This window comes from Rhinolophus hipposideros (genome assembly GCF_964194185.1).
Source record: "Rhinolophus hipposideros genome assembly, chromosome: 11".
NCBI lineage: Eukaryota > Metazoa > Chordata > Mammalia > Chiroptera > Rhinolophidae > Rhinolophus > Rhinolophus hipposideros.
Genome location: NC_138057.1, coordinates 72,364,516 through 72,385,992, shown reverse-complemented (window position 1 = coordinate 72,385,992; position 21,477 = coordinate 72,364,516). Strand labels below are relative to the sequence as shown.

Genomic DNA, 21,477 nt, shown 5'->3' with positions numbered 1-21,477 from the left:
GGGGTACGTGTGTGTATGTGGGGGGGGGCGAGAAGGGAGGTTGGCAGTCAGACTCCGGTTTTTCAGATGAAAATGGCTGCAGAGTTGCGATTGGCCCAGAGGGGGGCCAAGCACGGATCTTGGGAGATCAGGTAAAGGAGGGGAGAAGACAGAGGGATGGAGGTCTGGAATAGGGCAGAGGCAGAAAAGATGAAGGAAACCCAGCTTGGCATGTGGAGGTGCTCAGTAAATGAATGAATGAGTGGAATATATTTAAGAGGTAGAATCCATAGGACCAGGTGATGGACTGCAGGATGAGTCTTGTCTGGGGCGTGGGGGCTGGGAGTGACGGTCTCTGAGGGAACAATCCCTGGGGGACAGTGGGCTGGTGGGGAGGTAACAAATTGAGTGCAGACAAGTTGAGTGATGGGCAAATACAGGTGCTGGGGAAACTGGATGCAGGAATCTGAGGCTCGGGAGTTTGATTTCAGTTTGGAGGCTGATGGTAACTGAAGGCTTAGAAGTAAATCTGCTTGTTTAGGGAGAGGGTACAGAATGATAACAGAAGAAGGCCTAAGCCAGAGAGCCCTGGGGAACCCCAAAATTAATAATTGGGGGGAGGAGCTGGCAAAGAGTCTGGGGATAGGAACAAAATGGGAGAGTGGAGTGTCAGGAAAGCAAAGGGAGAGAAGGAGGCTCATGTACTCAACTAACTGACCAAGGCCACACAGCCAGGGCTGGAGCTCAGGTGAGCCTAACTCCAACCCCGGTGCATTCTGGACGCTTCTGCCTTCAGAGAGGTGGACTTGCTCAGGCTGTTTGGCTCTTAACCCAGACCTTCTGGCTCCACGCTCTGTCATCTACACTGTGTTATCTCGTAAGTTAATTTTTACTGTTCGCCAAGTCATTTTCCCATCTGCCATTTTGTATATACGGCCTGCCCTTTCTGGCTCCAGAACCTGGCTCTTTGGCGTTCTGTGGCCCCTGGCCCATTCCTCTCCTCCCTTGGGTACTTAAATAAACCATGGCCCACTTATTTAAAACTGTCTTTCGTTTCCCTCTCAGTTTGGGTGTGAAGGAATGGGAGGGTGCCTGGGAGGGTACCTGTAGGCTTCAAGCCATGGCACATCTCGGTGTAAAACCTCCGATCATAGGTGTCGCAGTAATGCCAGTTCTTTCCTTCGTACTGCAGCCCATCCGAGAAGGTGTACGTGCCCTGGAGGTCAAGGAGCACACGGGGGTGTCTGAGGAAGTCTGTCCTTTGCCAAGGATGGACGTATGTCAGGGAAGAGGCGGCTTTCTCATTGTCACAGAAAAGAAGTGATATCATCATAGTTATTATGGCTGTGACGATGAGAAGGAATGGATAGAACGTGGTCAGCTCGGGGCCTGGCACTCAAAAATGGCAACTCACTATGTGACTGGGCAGGTGACCTACCTTCTCTAGCCCTTGGTTTCTTATTTGTAAAATTAGGATAATAATGGTACCTACTTAATAGGGTTGATTCAACCAGACAGTACCTGTAAAGAATGCAGCAAACTGCCTGGCATATAGTAAGCACTCAATGAATGTGAAGTTGCTATCATCCTTTTAAGGTTATTATAGCTAAAAAGGTCAGAGCCATCATCCATCACAGCCCTTTGTCCAAACATGTACATTTTGCTTTTGCTGCCTTCGTGCTAGAGGAAGCCCAGGATGCAGACATTGCATTGGCCTGAACATCAGGAAACATGGGTGGAAATTCCAATACTATTAATTCACCGTGTGACCTTGGGTAAATCACATCCCCTTCCTGGGGCTTAGATTCTCCAATCTGTAAAACGAGGAGTGTTTCTGAATCTTTTTTAGGTCATGAGCCAGCCCTGTACACACCCTTAGTGAAACTGATGAAAGCTATGGCTCCTTCCCCCGAAGAAAACTCTGGTCCCACACACAGAGAAACTTTTCTGTACAAATCAGTTTTTACTGACTCCGTCAATTCTATCCGTGGCCCCACAAATTCAAGATTAAGAATCTTTGGAGTAGATGACGTATCATGATAGTAGGGTGGTGGTAGCAGTAACAGTATGAGCAAACACTTGCTGAGTGCTTACTGTGAGCAGGTACTGAGCAAAGCACTCCTATATACTGCTGACTCTCCCAGCCGTCCTAGGAGGTGCCGAGTACTATTGTGACAGGCTGAATGACGGTCCCCAAACATACCCACGTCTAAGTGCTGGAACCTCTGAATCTGTTGACTATACATGGCAAAAGGGATGTTGCAGATGTGATTCAGTTAAGGATCTTGAAGTGGTGAGATTACCCTGGATGATTTGGGGGAGGAGTAATGTAATCACGAGGGTCTTTATAAGAGGGAGGCAAGAGAGTCAGAGTGATAGAAGACAAGGTGATAAATGCAGAGGGAGAGAAGGTGTGACGATGGAAGTGGAGGTCAGAGTCATGAGTGGCCATGAGCCAAGGAATGGAGGCAGCTTCCAGAAGCTAGAAAAGGCAAGGATATGGATCCTCCGTAGAGCCTCCAGGAGGAATACAGCCCTGCTGACCCATTTTAGACTTCTGACTTTCACAACTGTCAGATAAGTTTCTGTTGTTTTAAGGCACTGAGTTTGTAGTAATTTGTTATAGCAGCAATAGGAAACTAATACAACTCTTGTCCCCAATTTATTAAACAAGGAACAGGAGTCTCAGAAAGGGGAAGTCATGGGCCCAAGGTCACACAATTAGTGGTTTAACAGGATTCAGACTCATTATGGCTTCTCGAGGGGCCCCTCTGCATCCAGAGGGAGAGGACCCAGAGCGCTGGAGATGGAGAAGAGGGGAGAAGAGGGCACCCGATTGGGCAGTGTGGGTGCTGCGTGCGTCAGCAGGGGTTCTTCCTGTCTGAGGCTTTCCCCTCCCTAGCCCCCTCCCCAGGCTGATCACCTTAACGACCAATCCCTTTTCCCAAATGGCTTCATATCGGCTCCCGCTGGGGAAGTACAGGGTTCCTTGGCCGTGAAACATGCCGTCCTTCATTTCCCCAACATATCTTGTTTCGGTAGGGAGGATGTATTCCGCATCGCCCTCCATCCTGTAGGGACAAAGAGACATCACTGAGCTCTGCATGGCAGCCGACGATCAGAACTGGCAGGCATGGGAGACCCAGTGGGAACCCCATCCTCAGGTGCCTCAGACTTTCATGTCCCAGTAACATTCTGCTCAAACCCCAAATTTTTGCTTGTTCCCCTCAAAAGCTCAAAAATAAGAGGGGCTGTGTTGTTGAAGGGGGGTGGGCAGAGTTTGGTCTGTTCCTCCTTCCCTACACCTACAGGCTGTCCTGGAGTTCACATTTTCCCCAGGAACACCCTTTGGTTGGCCCAGCGAGGGGACAGATGTGCCCAAAGCCAGTAAGCACTGTGCAGCAGAGACTAGGGCCAGATTTCCTAGCAGCTGGCTCTGTGTCTTTCCTGCCAAGACCAGCTCACCCCTACCCATTACACCACAAATGGGATATGTGGAAAAGTATGAAATTTGGATAGAATACATGGGTTTGAATCTCACTTCACCGTTTCCTAGATGTACTATCTTGGAGATTTTCCTAAACCTTTCTGTTTGTCTATTTTCCTTCCTTCCTTTGTGTCATCCTTTTTCCCAACACATATTTACAGTGAACCTACTATATGCCAGGTGTCTTGTTGAGTCTGGTCTGCTGGATATAACGTGGATACAACTGTGTTGAAGCCAATACCATCCCTACCCTTGGAGTCAGGCTCACAGTCTATTGGGGGGCACAAATAAGCAATTACATAATGTGTGGTAAGTGCCATGCCAGGGCAAGACAGGCCCCCACAGGAGCAGTGGGCAGGGACCCTTCAACCAGTTGACCAGTTGACCAGTTTCTTCATGTGTGAAAGGCCAAGGTTAATTGCCCAAGATTAACCCAGATAACGTGTAACAGTTTTCCTAGTCAAGGGCCGGACATAATAGTGAATGCTTAAGAAACGTGCTTTCATTCATTCCTTCCTTCTCCATTCTTCCCCATTAACTGGAGGTCACCACCCCTAACTTGTTTAGCCTTTTGTTTGTGCCTCTGTTGGATGCCTAGCACCTTCCGCCTCATATCCTAATTGTATACCTCCCCTCCCCTATTTAATCAAAGCATCTTGAGAAAACTACTTTGGTATCCTTGGCTCTTAGAATCATGTCTCTTCTTAAACAGGTGCTCGGTAAACAGCTGCTGAGTAAGAAATGAAGGAGACACAAAGGCCAGTGAGCTGACTGAATGATGACACATGCCACTGTGGTACAGGCCCAAAGCAGGAGAGCGCTGTGGTTAAAGCACAGCTTCTGAGCCATGCAGATCTGGCGTCCAGGCCTGGCTCCACCTCTCTGTGCCTGTGTGACCTTGGACAAGCTCCTTCACCTCTCTGAGCCTGAGATTCTCATCTGTGAAAATGGGGATAATGACAGCAATCCCCTAAAGTTGTTGAGATAATTAAGTGAGATAATGGCTGGGAAACAATAGCAAAATGCAAGGCATATACTGAACTCAAAAACGATTTTGCTTTTACTCTATTGCAAGATGTTGGAGGAGAAAGTAGCCCTTCTGTCCTCTACCTCTTTGCTTGAGATCACATAGTTTCTAAGCATAGTTTCCATATAAATCCTTCTTTGAAATTAGACACCCCCCCCTTTTTTTTTTTACTGCAAATTGGACATCATTGTCCTTCCACAGACCTTCTGCAGACATCTCCCGCTCACCAAAATGGAACTCGTCCTCTCCTCCTCCAAAACAGTACCTCCTCAGAGTTTTCAATTTCCATAAGTGGCATCAGAATCCTCCAAGTTCAAATCCTGGAGCTGAGCACTGGGCTGGGACTGGAATCGGTCTCTCAGTGGGACTGGGAGCCAATCAGTTGCCAAGTTCTGGCAATAAAATCCCCAAACTTCTCCTAAATTTTTCTCTTTCCAGAAGCCCCACTGCCTCTGCCTTGGTCTGGGGTCCTGCTGCCTTTTACTGGGACATCTGTAATGGGCTCTGACCTGATCACCCCATCTCCACTCTGCCTCCCGCCCTTCCCCCTCCTCCCGCTCTCCCTCCTTCCTTTCTTCTCTCTCTCCTTCCCTTCCATTTTTCTTTAATTTATTCAAGGCGAAAAGCCTTCGCTCTAAATTCAAGTAAGTTAAAAAGAATAGAGAGAGAGCTATTTTATCATGAAGACTTCAATCCATAATAAGGATACAATGACCATATCTCAAATACCATTCATTCATTCATTCTCTTATTTATTCAGCCAATATTTCCTGAGTGCCTAGCAGACATAGGCACAATAAGGGATGAAGAGATAAAATAAATAAGATTTCTAATGCCCAGCCTCTCACCCACAGAATTGTGCACGGTATTGAAATCTCTCTGTGCCAGAGCCCAGACCCATCTTTCCAGCTTCTGCTCCCACTCTCCTCTGGGCACATCCGACACTCCAGCCAAACTGAACGGCCTACTCTTCTTATAAGCACTTTGAGTTTTTGCTCGTGCTGTTCCCTCTGCCTGGAAACATTCTTCACTTTGCATGTCCACCCACATAAGTCCTTCCCTGCCTCCAGGGCCCAATTCAAATATTATCTCCTCCACGAAGCCTTCAAGGACCCCAACTCAGTGCAGCCTCTGCAGGGCCCAGCAGCAGAGGCTCTATAGTAGAGAGTTCTGCTAAATGCGGACTAGGTGACTTTGGGCAAGTTACGTAATTACTCTGAGCCTCACTTTTCCCACCTGGAGATGATGCTATCTTATAGGTTTGCTGTGAGGAGGGAAAGATTCAGGTAAAGCCACTATCTGAAATTATCTTCTCATTTATTATTTGTTGGCAATATGCCAACTAGGTTATAAGCTCCATGAGAGCAAGGATCGGGACATTTTTAATATTCTTATCCCCATATTTAAAACTGGCAGAGAGCAAACACACGTACACACAAGGACATATGGAATGAATATATCCCAGCTCTGCCGCTTGAGCAAGTTACTTCACTTTTGTGGGTCTCATTTTTCTGCACTGTAAAATGGGAATGAACAATCCTACCTGAAATTGTTGTTCTGAAAGTTAAAAGGGATAAAGTTTGTGAAAGTGTCGGGTACAGGTCCTTTTCAAAGGCAAAAAAAAAAAAAAAATAGATGTCTTTTCCCAGTCAGATGTTCAAGACATAGTGAATCAAATAAGACCCTTACCTCCCATCTACATATTCCCCAATATATTTGCTCCCGGTGTACTGCATGGCGCCTGCCTCTGGCTTCCAGCGGTTGGGCTTTCAAGACTCTCAATAAACACCGCCTCGCTATGACAACCAGGAGGGGTGGGCGGAGCCGAAGCGAAGCCCCGCCCCTAGGGTCTGCGGAGTTTCCTAGCAATGCGCACGCTCCGTGGCTCGCAGTTGGGCAGAGCAGTGCGCCTGCGTCCCGCGGCTGCGCATGCGCAGGCACTAGGTGGCCCTTGGCGGTCGAAAGGGGAGTTCAAGGAGACGGGGGCGACGCAGCTGCGGGTGCCTGGTCCGCCTCAGGGCGACAGCCATCATGCCGGGGATAGTGGAGCTGCCCACTGTGGAGGATCTGAAAGTGCAGGAGGTGAGGCTCGTCCGGAGGACAGGCAAGCGGGGCACCGGGCTGCAGTGCCCGGGCCTGGGCCCAGCCCTGCCTCACCTCGGCGGACCCCAGGTCCCGGACCCCCGACCCCATGCCCGCCCCGCACGTGTCTGGGTCAACGCCCGGGCGCCCCTTCCTCGGCTCCGGGAATCGCCCCCCCTCGGCCCGCACTGGCTCGAGAGCTGCCCCCCGCTCCACAGCGACCTGCTTCTTGACGTGAATGCTGGTGACACTTTTTGTGAAGCACCTACAGGGACGCTCCACTTACTTCATGGCATTTAATGCTCCGACCTGCCCGCGAAGTGAGCGTACAACCCGGGGTGCCCGCCGTGGCGCGGCAGAGGCACGGTTACCGTGGAAGGCGTCGTCAGTGCAGCGTGCACGGGGTGGGCCTGGGAAGCCGGGACAGGGTTTGGTGTTGGAGCGTGCGGCTGCTGGACCGCCCGGCGAAGGTGTTGGGTAACAAGACGCTGGGAGCATCTCGTTATTCAGGAGGCAGCATTTGGAGAACGACCACGTGCACAGACCCCGGACAGGCAGAGGTCACGCCCCTGCCCTCGCACAGCTTGTAATCCGATACGGAGACAGACAGGGAAAGAGGCAGTTACAGTGCAGGGCGGTCGGTGCTTGGGACGCGGGGACAGCACAACCCTAGTTACAGCCAACGCGATCGAGCCTCTTCTAGGGGTCAGGCAGGGTTCACGTGCGTTCATTCAGGGCGTCCTCCTAGCGACACCGTAACGAAGGATCCAAGGGGACTCTCCTAAGGAGACAGGGCCCCGGGGGAGCAGTGATTGGCCCACGGTCACGTGGCTGGTAGGGGCGACCGGGAACGTGAACCCAGGCCTGATTTTTAAGGCCCGTGCTTTTAAGTGACCGTATGGTGGACAAAAGCTCAACCGAGGGGGACGGCTTACCAGAACCATTTTGTGCGTGGCGAGACAAGTCCTGTCTGATGACACTTTAGTGTCGGTGGGAAGCGGCAGTGGCTGAGCCGGCAGAGGTCTCTTGGGCTCCAGAAGGACACAGTTTCCACAAGGCCAGACCAAGCAGTTTGCACTTTATCCTATAAGTAAGGTGATGGGGAAAGGCGGAAAGTTTTAAGGCAGAGGAGCATCATGGCCTGACGGGACCATCAGGCGACATTGGAGGAGAAGGGAGGGCAAGACTAAAAACTGTGTGCCAGAAATTATATCCCAGGCACCGTCGTAAGTGTTTCACCTGCATTGCTTCACTTAATATAGGCCTGGGAGAATGGCCGCTATTATTTTCCGCAGATGAAGACATTTTTAGTTCTGTTCAGGGACTTTATAATAAAGTGACATTTACTAAAAGGGGGGTGGGGTGGGGGAGTGCTGCCAACAGTCAGTCTTTTGTTTCTTGCCCTACTGTGAAGCTGGCTTCGTCTCAAGGCGCTGTATTTTTCATGAACTTTAATTTGGTTCAACAAACATCTGAGGTTTTACTTCCTGCAAGTATTCTATATCTGGAACAAATTATTTGCCTTTAGGCTTCACACAGTTGAATTGAGAAACAGATAATTACGTAAATAAAGTACAAGACAAAGTATGATTAAATGCTATGGTAGAGGGGCAGACATGGCTTAAGAAAAGAGTAGGATTTGAAGTTGTAGCTACATTCTAGGCCTAATTGCTTGGTTACCTTGATTAGTCACTTTTAGCATTTGTAGACACTTTTATTTGCAAGATGAAGTGATTCTAGCTGTATAATTCTCTGAGGCTATAAAGGGAACAGAAAGCACTTCTTGGGCATAATGTAAGAATTATAGGCAGAGATGGAGACGAGCTTTCTAAGCCAGGGTGGGATCTGAACAAAGGTAAGGAGATGGGGAAAGGCAGGGGACCCAAAATGGGTTCTGGGAACCACAAGAGATTCCTGTTTGAAGTGTCATGAGTGAAAAGTCTGGATCCAGAAGGCTTTGAATACCTCATAGCACATTTAGGCTTTATGCTGCTGTTATGCTTGAATTTGTCAAGGGTTTTGTTGCTAACTTGTTTTTTGTTTTTTTTTAAAGATTTTATTGGGGAAGGGGAACAGGACTTTATTGGGGAACAGTGTGTACTTCCAGGACTTTTTTCAAAGTCAAGTTGTTGTCCTTTCAGTCTTAGTTGTGGAGGGCGCAGCTCAGCTCCAGGTCCCGTTGCGGTTGCTAGTTGCAGGGGGCGCAGCCCACCATCCTTTGCAGGAGTTGAACTCGCAACCTTGTAGTTGAGAAGACGAGCTCCAACCAACTGAGCCATCCGGGAGCTCAGCGGCAGCTCAGCTCAATGTGCCGTGTTCAATTTTAGTTGCAGGGGGTGCTGCCCACCATCCCTTTTGGGAGCCGAGGAATCAAACTGGCATCCTTGTGGTTGAGAGCCCACTGGCCCATGTGGGAATTGAACCAGCAGCCTTCGGAGTTAGGAGCATGGAGCTCCAACCGTCTGAGCCACCGGGCCAGCTCCTGCTAATTTGTTTTAATAGCAGAGTAAAATAAGAATTGTCTTTTAGGAAGATCACTCCAGCAGCTCTGTGAAGAATGGGTTGAAGGGAAGACAAGAAAAGCAGGGAGACTAGTCTTGGTGGCCGTTGAAATAATTGAGGAAGATATCAATGACCTCACCATAACTGGTGATTATGCTTAGAGAGGCAAGGACAAATTTGCCCAGAATTGATCAGACTTAGCAACAGCTTAGGCATCAGAGGCAGGAAAATTGAGGAATCAGTGTCAGATTTGCACCCTGACGATAGGTTGAGTAAAGCCAGAAGAAAGAGCAGGCTCGAGGGGCAAGTTGGGCCTCATTGGGCCTCATTGTTGGGTCCACACATTTTGGGCCTCATTGACTTTGGAGTTATGACACATCCTGATGGGAAAAGTAGGCAGAGCTTTGGGCTGGAAGCTCCTTGTACACACTGACAGTTCTCAGCAGAAAGAAGAGCTAACGTTTATGATGTGCTTTCTATGTGCTAGGCACTGTTCTTAATATATTTGTATGTAGTAACTCATTTAATCACAACAGTTCCACCGAATAAGTACTATTATCCTTCCTTTTACATAAATTAAGTAAAATATAAGGCATAGCATAAATTAAGTCCTATAAAAAGAGGTGCAGACATGGTTTAAGAAAGAGAGAAGAGGACTAGAAGACTGTATACTAGATTGTAAGACTTTTTCTGCCTCCCTTTCTCCACCTGCAGACTAATATAAACCTGCTGTTGTGAGGATAAATGAGGAGGGACATTGAAATTCTGTGTTCTTTGAGACAAAGGGAGCTGAATGAATTTGAGAGGGTATTCACGGTAAGCAGCTGCGAAAAGATGTTGTTTCTGTCGGAATCCATCAGTCTTAGTGAAGAAGCAGGTGAAGGGCAATGGGGACATCTGAAGTTCTTTGCCATCTCAGTAATGGTGATATAATGGGAAGAGGCCTGATTGGAGGTCACAGTCTCTGGATTCCAGTTATTTGGTTGCCACTGACCTGTCATCTAGAGAATGGCTCTCTTTTTCCTCAGGATAGATTCAATGTGGAGTTCTCATCCTTTAATTCCCTGTGACAGCTTATTTTACATGCTCAACAACGTGGGTATACTTATATTTTTATAAGACCTCTACATTTGTAGGAAAGTAAAGCAAAGCATGTCATTGGCTTTTTGGGCATGAGAGCTGTGAAAGCATTTGAGTTATTAAATCAGTTCGAGTCTTGATTTTTATTCTCCCAACTCTTTATGGATAATACAGCAAAGAAGTGTTTACCACTCAATGAACCTAAATAAACTCTTATTATTAAAAACTGTAATACAAAATTTTACAGATTTTAAACATTTATGAGAGTTGACATGGCAGATTTCACATACATCATAAGTTAACCTTTGCTTTGATAGTTATAACAGGTGTGACATTAGTAGACATAGTCGTAATTTTATTCTCCTCTTCCTGTAGTGTATAGATGAATTACTTTCTTCGTTTTTCCTTGCCTTTTATCTTACTAATAATTTCACCTAAGCTGTGTGAAATTCATCAAAAATAAAATTTTTATTATAATACAAATAATTATAAAATTATTCTCACATAAAAATCCATGAAAAATATTTGCACATCAAATCCAGTGGTATCTTAAAGCATAATACACTATGACAAGCTAGGTTTTATTCTAGATACAATTGGTCAGTTTTAGAAAATGTGTAAATGCTCTATACTACATTTGTAGATTAATGAAAAAGGAACCTGAACATTTCAGACTTTCCTGGTGGACAAAATAGCAATAGTAAAATACTACGAATTAGAATTAGAAAGAAACTTCCTTGATGAGGAATAGCCAAACAACTATATCCCAAACAAGTGTCATTCCAAAACTGTGTTTTAAAGTTTAGAAAAAGGCAAGGATGCCTGCTGCCATTGCTGTTTATCTGTATTATCCTGGAGGTTTTGGTCAGAGCAAAAAGAAAGGAAAGAGAAGAAGAAGAAAAAGATACAAATATCAGAAAGGAAGGGAGACAGTTTTATTTGTAAATGGAAGTTTTTCTGTTAATTCTCATTAGTTTCGTATCAGAACTAACAAGATCAGTAAGATATTCAGTAAGATATGGCTAGAGAGAAGACGCAATGTACAAATAAGCAGTAACCAATTTGAAAATCTAATAGAAAAAAATTCCTACTTAGATAGTATCAAAAATGTTAACATACTTGAGGAATAAAAAAACGTGCATCGTTTCTATATGAAGGAAACTAATTTTAACCGAAGAACATCAAAATGACCTGAATAAATGGTGAGGCATATTGTGTTCTGGATGAGAGGGCATAATTCCTGGATTCTTATCTCTTTTTCAAATGTCGTATCCCCAGTCTCTGGCACAGAGTCCGTGCTCAGCCGCTGCTCGTGCTCCGTACTATATGACGGCCTGGTGAACCACAGTAAACGTTAATTCAATTACAGTTTGGTTTAGGGAGAACTGACATCCTGACTGTATTGGATATCTGTTGAAAACAAAATCCCTGCCCTCTGGGAGCTTACGTTCTAGTGGACACACCCGGAGTGACCACCGATGCTGGTTTATATAAAGTGACCAGGGGAAGACTCTCTGAGGAGGTCAAATTGGAGCAGAGACCCAGTGATGTAGAATTCCCTGTTCCCTTCTCATTTAATATATAACTAAACTTACTACAACTCCAGTTGTTTTGGGGGGGGTGAGGTGGGGTGGTGTTCGTTTGGAAGAATGGCCAAGACAATTTTGAAAAGGAAGTATGATGAGGAGAATGGTCCTCCCAGATAAGAAAGTGTTCTGTTAAGTTGCAGTAATTAAAACTGTGGTACTGACGCCGGAAAAGGTAGTACGTACAGAAAAGGCCAGCAGGACGGTCGCTGCAGCAGCGATTCCATAGGCCTGGGACTGTGTGCATTTCCCTGTGAGCTTAGCTGAAGCCACACTGTTTCTCCAGGTAATGAACTGGAATGTGAGTGAGACTGACATAGTTGTAGGGATGGCTATCATGGATGTACACTATAATTTTTAAAAATTCACAAATTTTAATACTTTCTTAGTAATGTATCTTTCTACTATTAGATATGTTTTACTGTTCTAATACTAGATATATACTGGGGGTGCCAAAAAACTGAATACATTTTAAGAGATGTTCCCTATGTATTACTTTTCGAAGTTGAGTTACGGTAGCAATGTGTAGTATGACGTTCGCTTAAAAGATGGCGTTCATCAAATGAATGCTAGCGTCATTCCTTGTAGTACAATTTTAATACAGTTTTTTCCTTTCTTAAAATGTGTCTACATTTTTTTGGTACCCTCTGTACTATCTAATATTCTCATATGTTCTAATATTCTATTACTTTTGTTCCTGTAGAGGAGACTCAAGAAAGCCCCCAGAGTTGGTTCCTCCCATTATGTCCCAGAAGCTTCCATTTTCCTTTGGAGCACCACTTTCTCTGTCAGAAAGACCTAAGGGTCCTGTTGGGGCTGCCGTTTGCAAGAGCTCGGGGATCTCTAAAGCGCGGAAGCTTCCAAAGGGTTATTTGGGCAGTCCCCTGCCTTCCTTTTCATGGCACTGCTCTGATCCGCTACCTTTGTGTTCTCTCTGTTTTGATCACCGTGAGGTGAAGTGGGGGAAGTGATGTCCCAGTCACACAGCTGTGTGCTTTCTCCCACTGTGCCTTTCCCCAGGTCAAGGTCAGTTCCTCTGTGCTTAAAGCTGCGGCCCATCACTATGGAGCGCAGTGCGACAAGCCCAACAAGGAGTTCATGCTGTGCCGCTGGGAAGAGAAGGACCCGCGGCGGTGTTTGGAGGAAGGCAAGCTTGTCAACAAGTGCGCTCTGGACTTCTTCAAGTAAGAGTCTTTTCACACCTGCTTGGGTGAAACGCCAAGGCGTATGTGTTGCGGTGAACATCCAGCTAGTTAAAGGGAAGGGTCTTTTAGTGACTTATTTTAGTACGAAATGCAAGGCTTGGAAAGCAGGTAGACCAAAGCAAGCACACAGTAAGTGATACAGTTATGTTCTTTGTCCTTTATTATTTGGCAAGTGCTTCCATCTCCGTGAATCTCAGTTTCCAAATTGTTAGAATAACACCTGTCTTATACAGGGTTATGAGAAATTTGAAAAGGCACCTAAAAATAACTCAGCTCTGTGCTTGCTAGTGGAAATCACTAGATTCCGTGTTTCCCTGAAAATAAGACCAGGTCTTATATTAATTTTTGCTCCAAAAGACGCATTAGGGCTTATGTTCAGGGAATGTCATCCTGAAAAATCATGCTAGGGCTTATTTTCTGGTTAGGTCTTATTTTCGGGGAAACATGGTTGTTATCTTTATCATTACCACGGAACACACAATTATGGAAAGAAAAGTGTATTCAGAGACAAGTTTTGGGTAGGTCTCTGTGCTTGATACTGTAAGTAAAAAAAAAAATATCGAAATTATAGTTGTAGAAAAATGTTTTAACAGCCATATTAGTCAGATCTCTGTGAAAAGGGACAGAAACTCAACTCAGAGGGAATTGGCTCATGTAACTCTGAAGTCCAGAAATGGGACTGGTAGCAGGCAGGGCTGGATTAAAGGGCTTAAATAAGTTCAGTGACTGGTGTCTTTTTGCCTCTCCTCTTCCCCTTCTGCTTTTCTCTGTCAGACGCCTTTTCAGACAGCCTCTTTCCTTGCTACAGCAAAAATGGTGAGCAGCCGCTCCAAGCTGCTGTGCTCCTTGCTCAGCAGCTGTAGATAAAGAGTGCCAATTCTCCGGTAATACGGGCAGAGGCCCCTGGACAGAGTCCGATTGGCTTGGTGGGTTGATTTCACGTGCACGTCTTTGAATCAGTTGTGTTTCAGGAGATAAAATGCTGGGATTGGTCAGGCCTGAAGTGGGAGTAGACTTGATTCATCTAAACCACATTGCTGGGAGATTGGGAGGGGTTGTTTCCCAAACGAAAATGAGAAGGATGTTAGAAAAGAATAGGGAGTGACTGCTGGCGAGGCAAAACCCACAGATGTCTGCTATAATGACGTTAGAGGAAAAAATCAAATTTCTTTGCATAATAGCTGCTCTCCTTGCTTCTGCTGTCCGTGTCCACATGTAGAGATATTTTTTGTGGTTAAAGTCATAGTGTGTCTTTTAAAATTCATTTTTCACTTGAAACTATTGGGAACATTCTCTCAAATGGCTAATTGTCTTCATGATCATCATTTTTGCTGGCTGTGTAATATTCCATCAGTTGGTAAACCAACCATAATGTACCCGACCAATTCCTGTTATTAAACGTCACTGTTGATTCCAGCTTTGATGGTTTTGTGTAAGTCTGCAGTGACTACCTTTGTGTGGGGAGCTTTTTCATTGTTTCATCAATTCCTTGGTATCAATTTCCCAGCAGTGAGGTTATTTTATAACAGGCTTTCAACATGTTTTGTGGCTCTTCAATGACAGTTGCCATTTTTTGAAGTTGAGTCAGTTACACTGTCTTCAGCACTATATCTTGGTACCAGTGTCACCTATTATTTAAATAGTTGATAGATACAAAATGGCACTGAATTCTTGCTTGAATTTGCATTGATTTGTTTATTTTTAAATTTTTTATTTGAAAAATTTTTTTTTTAAGTAAGACTTTATTTGAGCCAAAACTGACAACACTGCCAGGAAGCAAGATTTCAAATGCTTCCAAGTTTTCTATTTTCTAAGAGAATTTTGGCAAAACGTTTCTCCTTTGGCCCAGACGTGGTACGTTTACGTGGGAAATGTTTGGATTTCACAAGCTTCCGAGGTGCCTAACTGCCTCCATGAGAGGAATGTCTCACTGCTGAAGTTGCTTGTCGTAGGCACTGGTACGTAACTGTCTTGTTGGGTGTGGGTGCCAGGGTGACAGGGTGCAGAACAGAGACTAAGTATTAGAGTACTGGTCTGCAGGCCTTGTGCCGCAGCATTTTGGAAGAACATGAAACTCCCGTTGGAAACCAGAGTGATTCTCAGGTAGATGTTTGGTGGGTGCAGTTTTGTGTACTATGGAAAGCCAGCTCAGTGGGGCTAGAGGTATTTCAGAACAGCCCCCTACGGCTTTGATAGTCCTTCTTCCTTCCTCTTGCACACCCCGCCACCTCCAAGGTTACACTCAGAATACCTGCAAGGATACATGAAAAACTGGTAACAATGGTCGCCTCCCAGGAAGGGATCGAAGCAGGAATGGAAAGCAGATTTTTCACTATGTATTTCCTTAGACCATCTCTGAGATTCTTCCTGAGCCATGGTAAATAAGATTCCTGTGTTGAGTGTAGCTAGATTCTTGGAATATAACAAGCAAGCTGTTCGTAATTATTCCTTTGGAGGAAGGACGTGTTCTGCATTTCTTCCACTGCCGCAAATACAGCTTCTATGTAAAATAATGGTATTTTATTCTTGCTTTAGTTTGCATTTATTTGATTACTAGGAAGGTTGAATGGTAAGAGAAGAGGAATTCTGCAAAATAATTGCGGCTTATCCCTTTTATACACAAGAGGTACTTTTTCTTCAGCCTTTTTTGGTGGTCGCAGAATGAATTCATATGCTACCTTGCTTCTGAACAGAGAGCACCAAATAAATTTAACATTATTAACGACAACAGTAATCTCTGTTTTGGTTCAGTGCATTAAGAGAATGAAGACCTTGAGCTTTTGAGGAGTGTAGGGCAGTTTGCATATGTACTGAGTGACTCCGGGATGTTCTGCTTGGTAGTTTGTGTATTTGTTTTTCATAATTCTGTCCTCTTCTTTGCCGTTATCTGTCACCTCTGTCTGCATGCCCATCTCTGATTATGCCTACTTCTCTTCTAAACTTGCTAAACTGGTAATCTTTAGAATTGGATCTAAAGACAAGAAGAAAAAATGAGGAGTTCTTCTCTGAGTAGAGTATATGCACGTTTGACCACGGTCTTTTGGCATTTCTTCTCACTTATTTTTGCTGCATAAAGAAATTAGGTCTTATCCCTCAGAAGTCTTTTTTTTCCTTATTGATTCTCGACCTAAGGCTCTCCAATTTGTCTTATAAGTGAGGTAAGAGTATTTATTTCCGTCCCGTTCAAAGAGCAAGGCTTTGTATTTGAGGTCTGTACCTATTTTTTCCCCACGTTTCTGTTTTTCATTGTTTTGCGAAGAGCTCCCCCTAACTTAGCCCTCTTTTCCAGGCAGATAAAGCGTCACTGTGCAGAGCCTTTTACAGAATACTGGACCTGCATCGATTATTCTGGCCTGCAGCTATTTCGTCGCTGTCGCAAACAGCAGGCAAAGTTTGACGAGTGTGTGCTGGACAAGCTGGGCTGGGTGCGACCTGACCTGGGAGAGCTGTCCAAGGTAAAAAGTGTTTCCGGCTGGCAGGCTCACTTGCTCACTGAGGGATGGGTAAAGGCAAGAGGTGGTCAGAAAAGGGTCAGAGAGTGCAGGTATGACTCGAGAAATCCAAATTTACCTAACAGATTAATTAGGGAGCGATTATACGCCATCTTGAAGGGAGTTTATTTAATGGAGGTACTCCTTTCAATAGCTCTTGCAGCATGTGCAGATTTGTTTGTGGTTAATTAGCTAATTGAAGAACAGAAGGGAGTAGATGAGGATAAACAAAATGTCAGGGGACACTGTCAGTTGAAAACATTGATGTAATTGTTGAATTCAGTGGGGAAATAGGATCAGGGTTATGCCAGAGTTTTCAGGAACATACCGAAGGTAGAAAAAGTACATGCCTGTAGTTTAAAAAGCATGTTTTCCTAACTTTCTCCTACAGTTCCTATCTCAGTTGTGATAACACCATCTGTTGAAGCATCAAAGCTAAAAACTTGAGTGTGTTTTTTCTTCACTTCTTACTCTTTTTTTCCTTCATTTTGTCAATTCCTATAGATCAGCATCTCCTAGAAAAATTTTTGAATCCTCTCCCTGCCCCCATTTCTTGGACAATTCTTAACCTGGGCTGCTTGAATTTCTGGGAGGAGAGGCTGGATCAATTCAGATTTTAGAAGACAGCACATCCTCTGAAATTGAAAAAGAATTTAGGACATAATTACATCTTCACTACAGGCATGATCTGTGTGGAAAATAAATCCAATGTCACTTTCTTTTTAAAAACTTGTTAGGGGCTCCCTATAGCTTGCAAGATGAAGCATCTCCCCAGATCATGGCATACAAGGCCCTTTACAATCTGACTTAGCCCTGCTCCTCGACCCTCCATTCCCTCTGGGACAGCATAGGTACCAAGGCACTGAGGATAAACTCAGGGTGTGAATGGAGACAGACAGTAGATGTGAATCTTAGTTCCACTACTTAATTGCTATGGGATCCTGAGCAAATTGCTTAACATTTCCTATCCTACCACGTCCACAGAATGGGACCAGTATTAATCCCTAGTTTTCTGTGAGGATTAAGCGAGAGAGCCTTTGTGAATCTCCAGCCTTGTCCCTTACATATTGTTCCACAGTTAATGTTCCTTCCCTTCTATTTGTGTAAAGTATTTGTGGATAGTCGGGTCTTCAGCATGGTGTCATAAGTAGGTGAATGTCTCAGCAATTCGTTTTTGATGTTTGTATCTGGATTAATTATTTCAGTTCAGATACCTTTTTTTGCTACACTGAGCAAATTATTTTTTTTTCAGTTGCAGTTGACATTCAGTATTAGTGCCAGGTGTACAGCATGGTGGTGAGACATTATATAATTTACACAGTGACACCCCCCCCCCACCCCCCGTGAGGCTCGTACCCACCTGGCATTATACATAGTTGTTGCAATATTATTGACTATATTCTCTATGCTGTACTTTACATCTCCCTGACTATTTTGTAACTACCAATTTATACTTAATGTTTTTTACCTTTTTCACCCTCTCCCTCCAACCCCCCTTTCTTCTGTAACCATCAGTTTGTTCTCTGTGTCTATGAGTCTTTCTGTTTTGTTTGTTTGTTTGTTTTTGTTCTTTAGATTCTACATATAAGTGAGATCATATGGTATTTGAACAAATTATTATTATTATTATTATTATTATTATTATTATTATTTTAATTGGGGAATATTGGGCAACAGTGTTTCTCCAGGGCCCATCAGCTCCAAGTTGTTGTCCTTCAGTCCAGTTGTGGAGGGCGCAGCTCAGCACCAAGACCAGTTTTCAATCTTTAGTTGCAGGGGGCTCAGTCCACCATCCCATGTGGGAATCGAACCAGCAACCTGGCTGTTCAGAGCTCACGCTCTAACCAACTGAGCCATCTGGCCGCCCCTGAACAAATTATTTTTAATAGTTGGTAATTCTTAAGTTAGGAAGTGGTGTGGAACTTAAGACATTTAATAATGAAAACTATGTTTTCTCATTTCTGTCTCATGAAAGAATTAAAAAATCATACTGTTAAGAAAGCATATTTATTCCGGAATCTTTGTATTAACATTTTTTAAAAACCTATGAAATAAAATAAAATATAATTGTCTCAGCTCTTCAAAAAGTGTATTTCTTTAAGAGGATTGTCAGTTTTAGGTATACTTAAAATCGGTGTCCAGTCTTTTCCTAGTAAGGTGATAATCAGCCGGATGAAGCCTAAATTTGAGCTTCATTCACTTTGCGTTCTGTTTCCTCTGGATGGCCCTGCCCTCCTGTGTTCCCCTAAAGAATTCTTCCTACTCACTCATCTCAGCTTAGCTCAAGATGTCATGTCCTTCTTTGAGGTTTCTGACTTTCCTAGGCAGAGTTGCTCTCTCATCCGTAATTCCATCATCCTTACAATACTAATATTGAAAATAACTTACGGAACATCGGCTCTGTCTACATCAGGCACTTGAGGTATGTTATCCTGACAGTCGTGTCATTTTAGAGGTGGGAAATTGAAGGTTAAGCAGGCTGCCCAGCCTCGTTTACCTAGCAGTTAGGTTGGCCACATGCTTCTGCTCCTTTTCTCTTCTGAGTGTGACACGGAAGTGGAAGTTGTTTAATTGTTCTTTCCACAATAGTTTGTCCTTTAAAGGGGTCCTTTTATTACTCTCAGTTTGAGAAAGAGTTTTCTCAATTTTATTTCATAGATCTCTTGAATTCCTTAAAGGAGCTTCAAATGGCTGCTGAGGCATTTGGAATTACTCTGTCGAGCAATGAGGAACCATAGTGATCTCTAATTATAGCAGAGAGATGAGGACACTGTTTTAAAAACGTACAAAAGACTACTCTGGACTTGTAGTCAGAAGACTTGGGTTCCAGCTCCAACTCTGACACTTCCCATGAGTCTTTACCTGACGGAGCCTCCCTGTCCTCATCTGTGAGCTAGAGATGATAAGGCCTCAGAGGGCAGTTGCAGTAATTGTGCAACTGTGTACATGAAAGCGCTGTTCATAATAAATGGCTTTCGAATTTGTACACGTAGGAAGACCAATCCGGCCCAATTACTACGTCGATGACTTAGAGTTCAGACCACGAGGTAACCAGCTGTTAATAACTGGCTTTGTGTCTTTCCACTTCTCTGAGCCTGTTTCCTCACCCAGTTTCTGCTGGGTTTCCAATGGAGACTTTTGTGGCCATTGGGGCGTAGTCCATCTCTCTCCCTGATACCCACGGTTCAGTGTTCCACCATCTCTCCTGGCCTGTTGGCTCAGCTCTCCACTTGTGATCTTGCCACTGTCCAGCCTAGCTTCTACACCTTCCTTCCTGCGGACGTAATTGAATTACTTTCCTGCTGCAGGTTACCATCAGGTCAAAATCCGAACGCCTTTGCATATCATTCAGTACCCTTCATCATCTGGTTCATGCCCCCCAGCGTAGCGTGTTCCTGAAAAGCACAGGCTCTGGAGTGGGCAGACCTGGCTTTGAGTACTAGTTCTTCTACTATTAGCTAGGTGGCCTCTGAACTCTGCAAAATGACCCATGGGGGTGTGAGGATGAGATGGAGTAGCACGCCCAGCCTCGTTTCCCACTGCGCTAGTGCATGGTTAGGTGCTTCATCTCCTGCCCCTTTTCTTGCAGCCCTTGCTTTGGCCATTCTAAAGACGTGCCTCTGTTTTCATGTGTACTGTTTGTTTTCTTGGAATGTCTTTCCCTCCCCAATTGTCCTGGCTGGCTCCTGGTCATTCTTCAAGATTAAGCTAAATGTTGCCCCCTCAGAAATAGTCCAGGCCCCTCGCCTTCAGGACGGATCAGGTATGTGGGGTCCCTGCTCCCCCAGCACTCAGTTCATGGCTCAGGTATGGTAATTTGCTTAGGAAGTCTTGGTTGATTTTCTTGTATGACTCCCTCATTAGACTGTGAGCCATACCCTCCATATCCCTAACTTCTGCCAAGTGGAATGACACAAAGTGAGCTGTCTTAAATGTTTATTCAAGGGTTAAGTGAGTCTCGATGTGATTTTTCAGGAGCTTCAAGGAAGAAGAGTAGTTGGGGAGCAGGAGACAGTGAGAGGTACGTTTATGGTCACAGACTTCTCTATGTAGCTTCCAACTTTGCGTCTTTCCTCTTCACCCCTTGCAGGTCACCAAAGTGAAAACAGATCGACCTTTGCCGGATAATCCTTATCACTCAAGAGCACGACCAGAGCCCAACCCTGAGATAGAAGGAGATCTGAAGCCTGCCAAACATGGCAGCCGCCTTTTTTTCTGGACCATGTAAAGATGGGTCCGTGGCCCACACTGTCCTGTGCCCAGACAACTGATGAAAACTCACATGCGGTTTGCATCGACTGATAGAGTTCTTTCCGGGATCACAAACGTTAACGAAAAAGTTAATTTATGTGACTTGGCAGTTATTCTATACCATTTCCTGGCCATTAAAAAATTTAAAGGAAACAGTTGTATTTTATTATGTTTTATATAACCTTCTGGCCTTTAAAGATGACTTCCCCTTGCTTTTCTTCTTGTGGTTCTGCCTGTTCCTCTCCTTGCTTTAAGTAGGCATTCGCCAGTGTGGCCGGGAGCCACACTGTTAGTTAGATTATAGAGAAATGACTATAAAGGAAAGGCTTTGTTACCTGAGGCAGCTCCTCGGGGTGTGTCTGTGTTCACACATTTTGGAGGAGCTCTTCTCCCAAGCAACCTCTCTGACAAATAGATTTCCCTAAAGGTCATACAAGGGAAGCATCCAGGATAGGAGAAGTGAAGAAACTTGGAGCCCGTGACTCAGGCCATGGGAGGAGCCTCCTGGCTCGGTTTTAGGAGGTCTTGCTCAGAGTTTCTTAAAGAACCAAACTTCCACCACTTCCCCTGATAGCCCATCCTCAAGTGTTATAACCCAGATGTTTTTCCTGATAGACAAGAGAGGTGGAGGCTGAGCTCTCAGCTCCAAAGCCAGGAAGTCGGGAGGTCTGAGTGTCAGTTCCAGCCTTGGGTGTGTTCCTTAACCTCTTGCGAGAGGTTGAATTTGAGGACTGACTAAAGGGAACGTGCTTATCTACCTCCCGGGCAGGTTAAAGCCGCAGGATTT

At 44.8% G+C, this 21,477-nt stretch overlaps 2 protein-coding genes across 6 annotated transcripts in view; one reads left to right on the top strand and one right to left on the bottom strand.

Moving 5' to 3' along the window:
• The window catches only part of MORN5 (MORN repeat containing 5), a 30,499-nt gene extending 23,167 nt beyond the window's left edge, over positions 1–7,332 (bottom strand). For 2 of the 5 annotated variants that reach the window (XM_081066994.1, XM_081066993.1), the window contains exons 1-3: positions 6,183–6,290; positions 2,903–3,050; positions 1,084–1,195 (exon numbers count right to left, since the gene is read on the bottom strand). In XM_081066994.1, the coding sequence (XP_080923120.1) occupies positions 1,084–1,195; positions 2,903–3,050; positions 6,183–6,229 (307 nt within the window). In that variant the 5' untranslated portion in view covers positions 6,230–6,290. Of the gene's footprint in view, positions 1–1,083; positions 1,196–2,902; positions 3,051–6,182; positions 6,291–6,861 lie in introns of those variants that run through there. The other 3 variants (XM_081066996.1, XM_081066995.1, XM_081066992.1) reach the window with 2 other exon arrangements.
• Positions 6,382–20,904, top strand: NDUFA8 (NADH:ubiquinone oxidoreductase subunit A8). The gene is made up of 4 exons (XM_081066997.1): positions 6,382–6,575; positions 12,764–12,927; positions 16,238–16,403; positions 20,530–20,904. Exons 1-4 carry the CDS (start codon positions 6,525–6,527, stop codon positions 20,665–20,667), a joined length of 519 nt encoding a protein of 172 aa, XP_080923123.1. The 5' UTR covers positions 6,382–6,524; the 3' UTR covers positions 20,668–20,904.
• The last annotated feature ends 573 nt before the right edge of the window (positions 20,905–21,477 follow it).

Coding starts and splice junctions, on each gene's coding strand:
- NDUFA8 (XM_081066997.1), top strand. CDS start 6,525: ATGCCGGGGATAGTGGAGCTGCCCACTGTGGAGGATCTGAAAGTGCAG. Junction 6,576..12,763: donor AGGATCTGAAAGTGCAGGAG/GTGAGGCTCGTC, acceptor GCCTTTCCCCAG/GTCAAGGTCAGTTCCTCTGT. Junction 12,928..16,237: donor TGCGCTCTGGACTTCTTCAA/GTAAGAGTCTTT, acceptor CCTCTTTTCCAG/GCAGATAAAGCGTCACTGTG.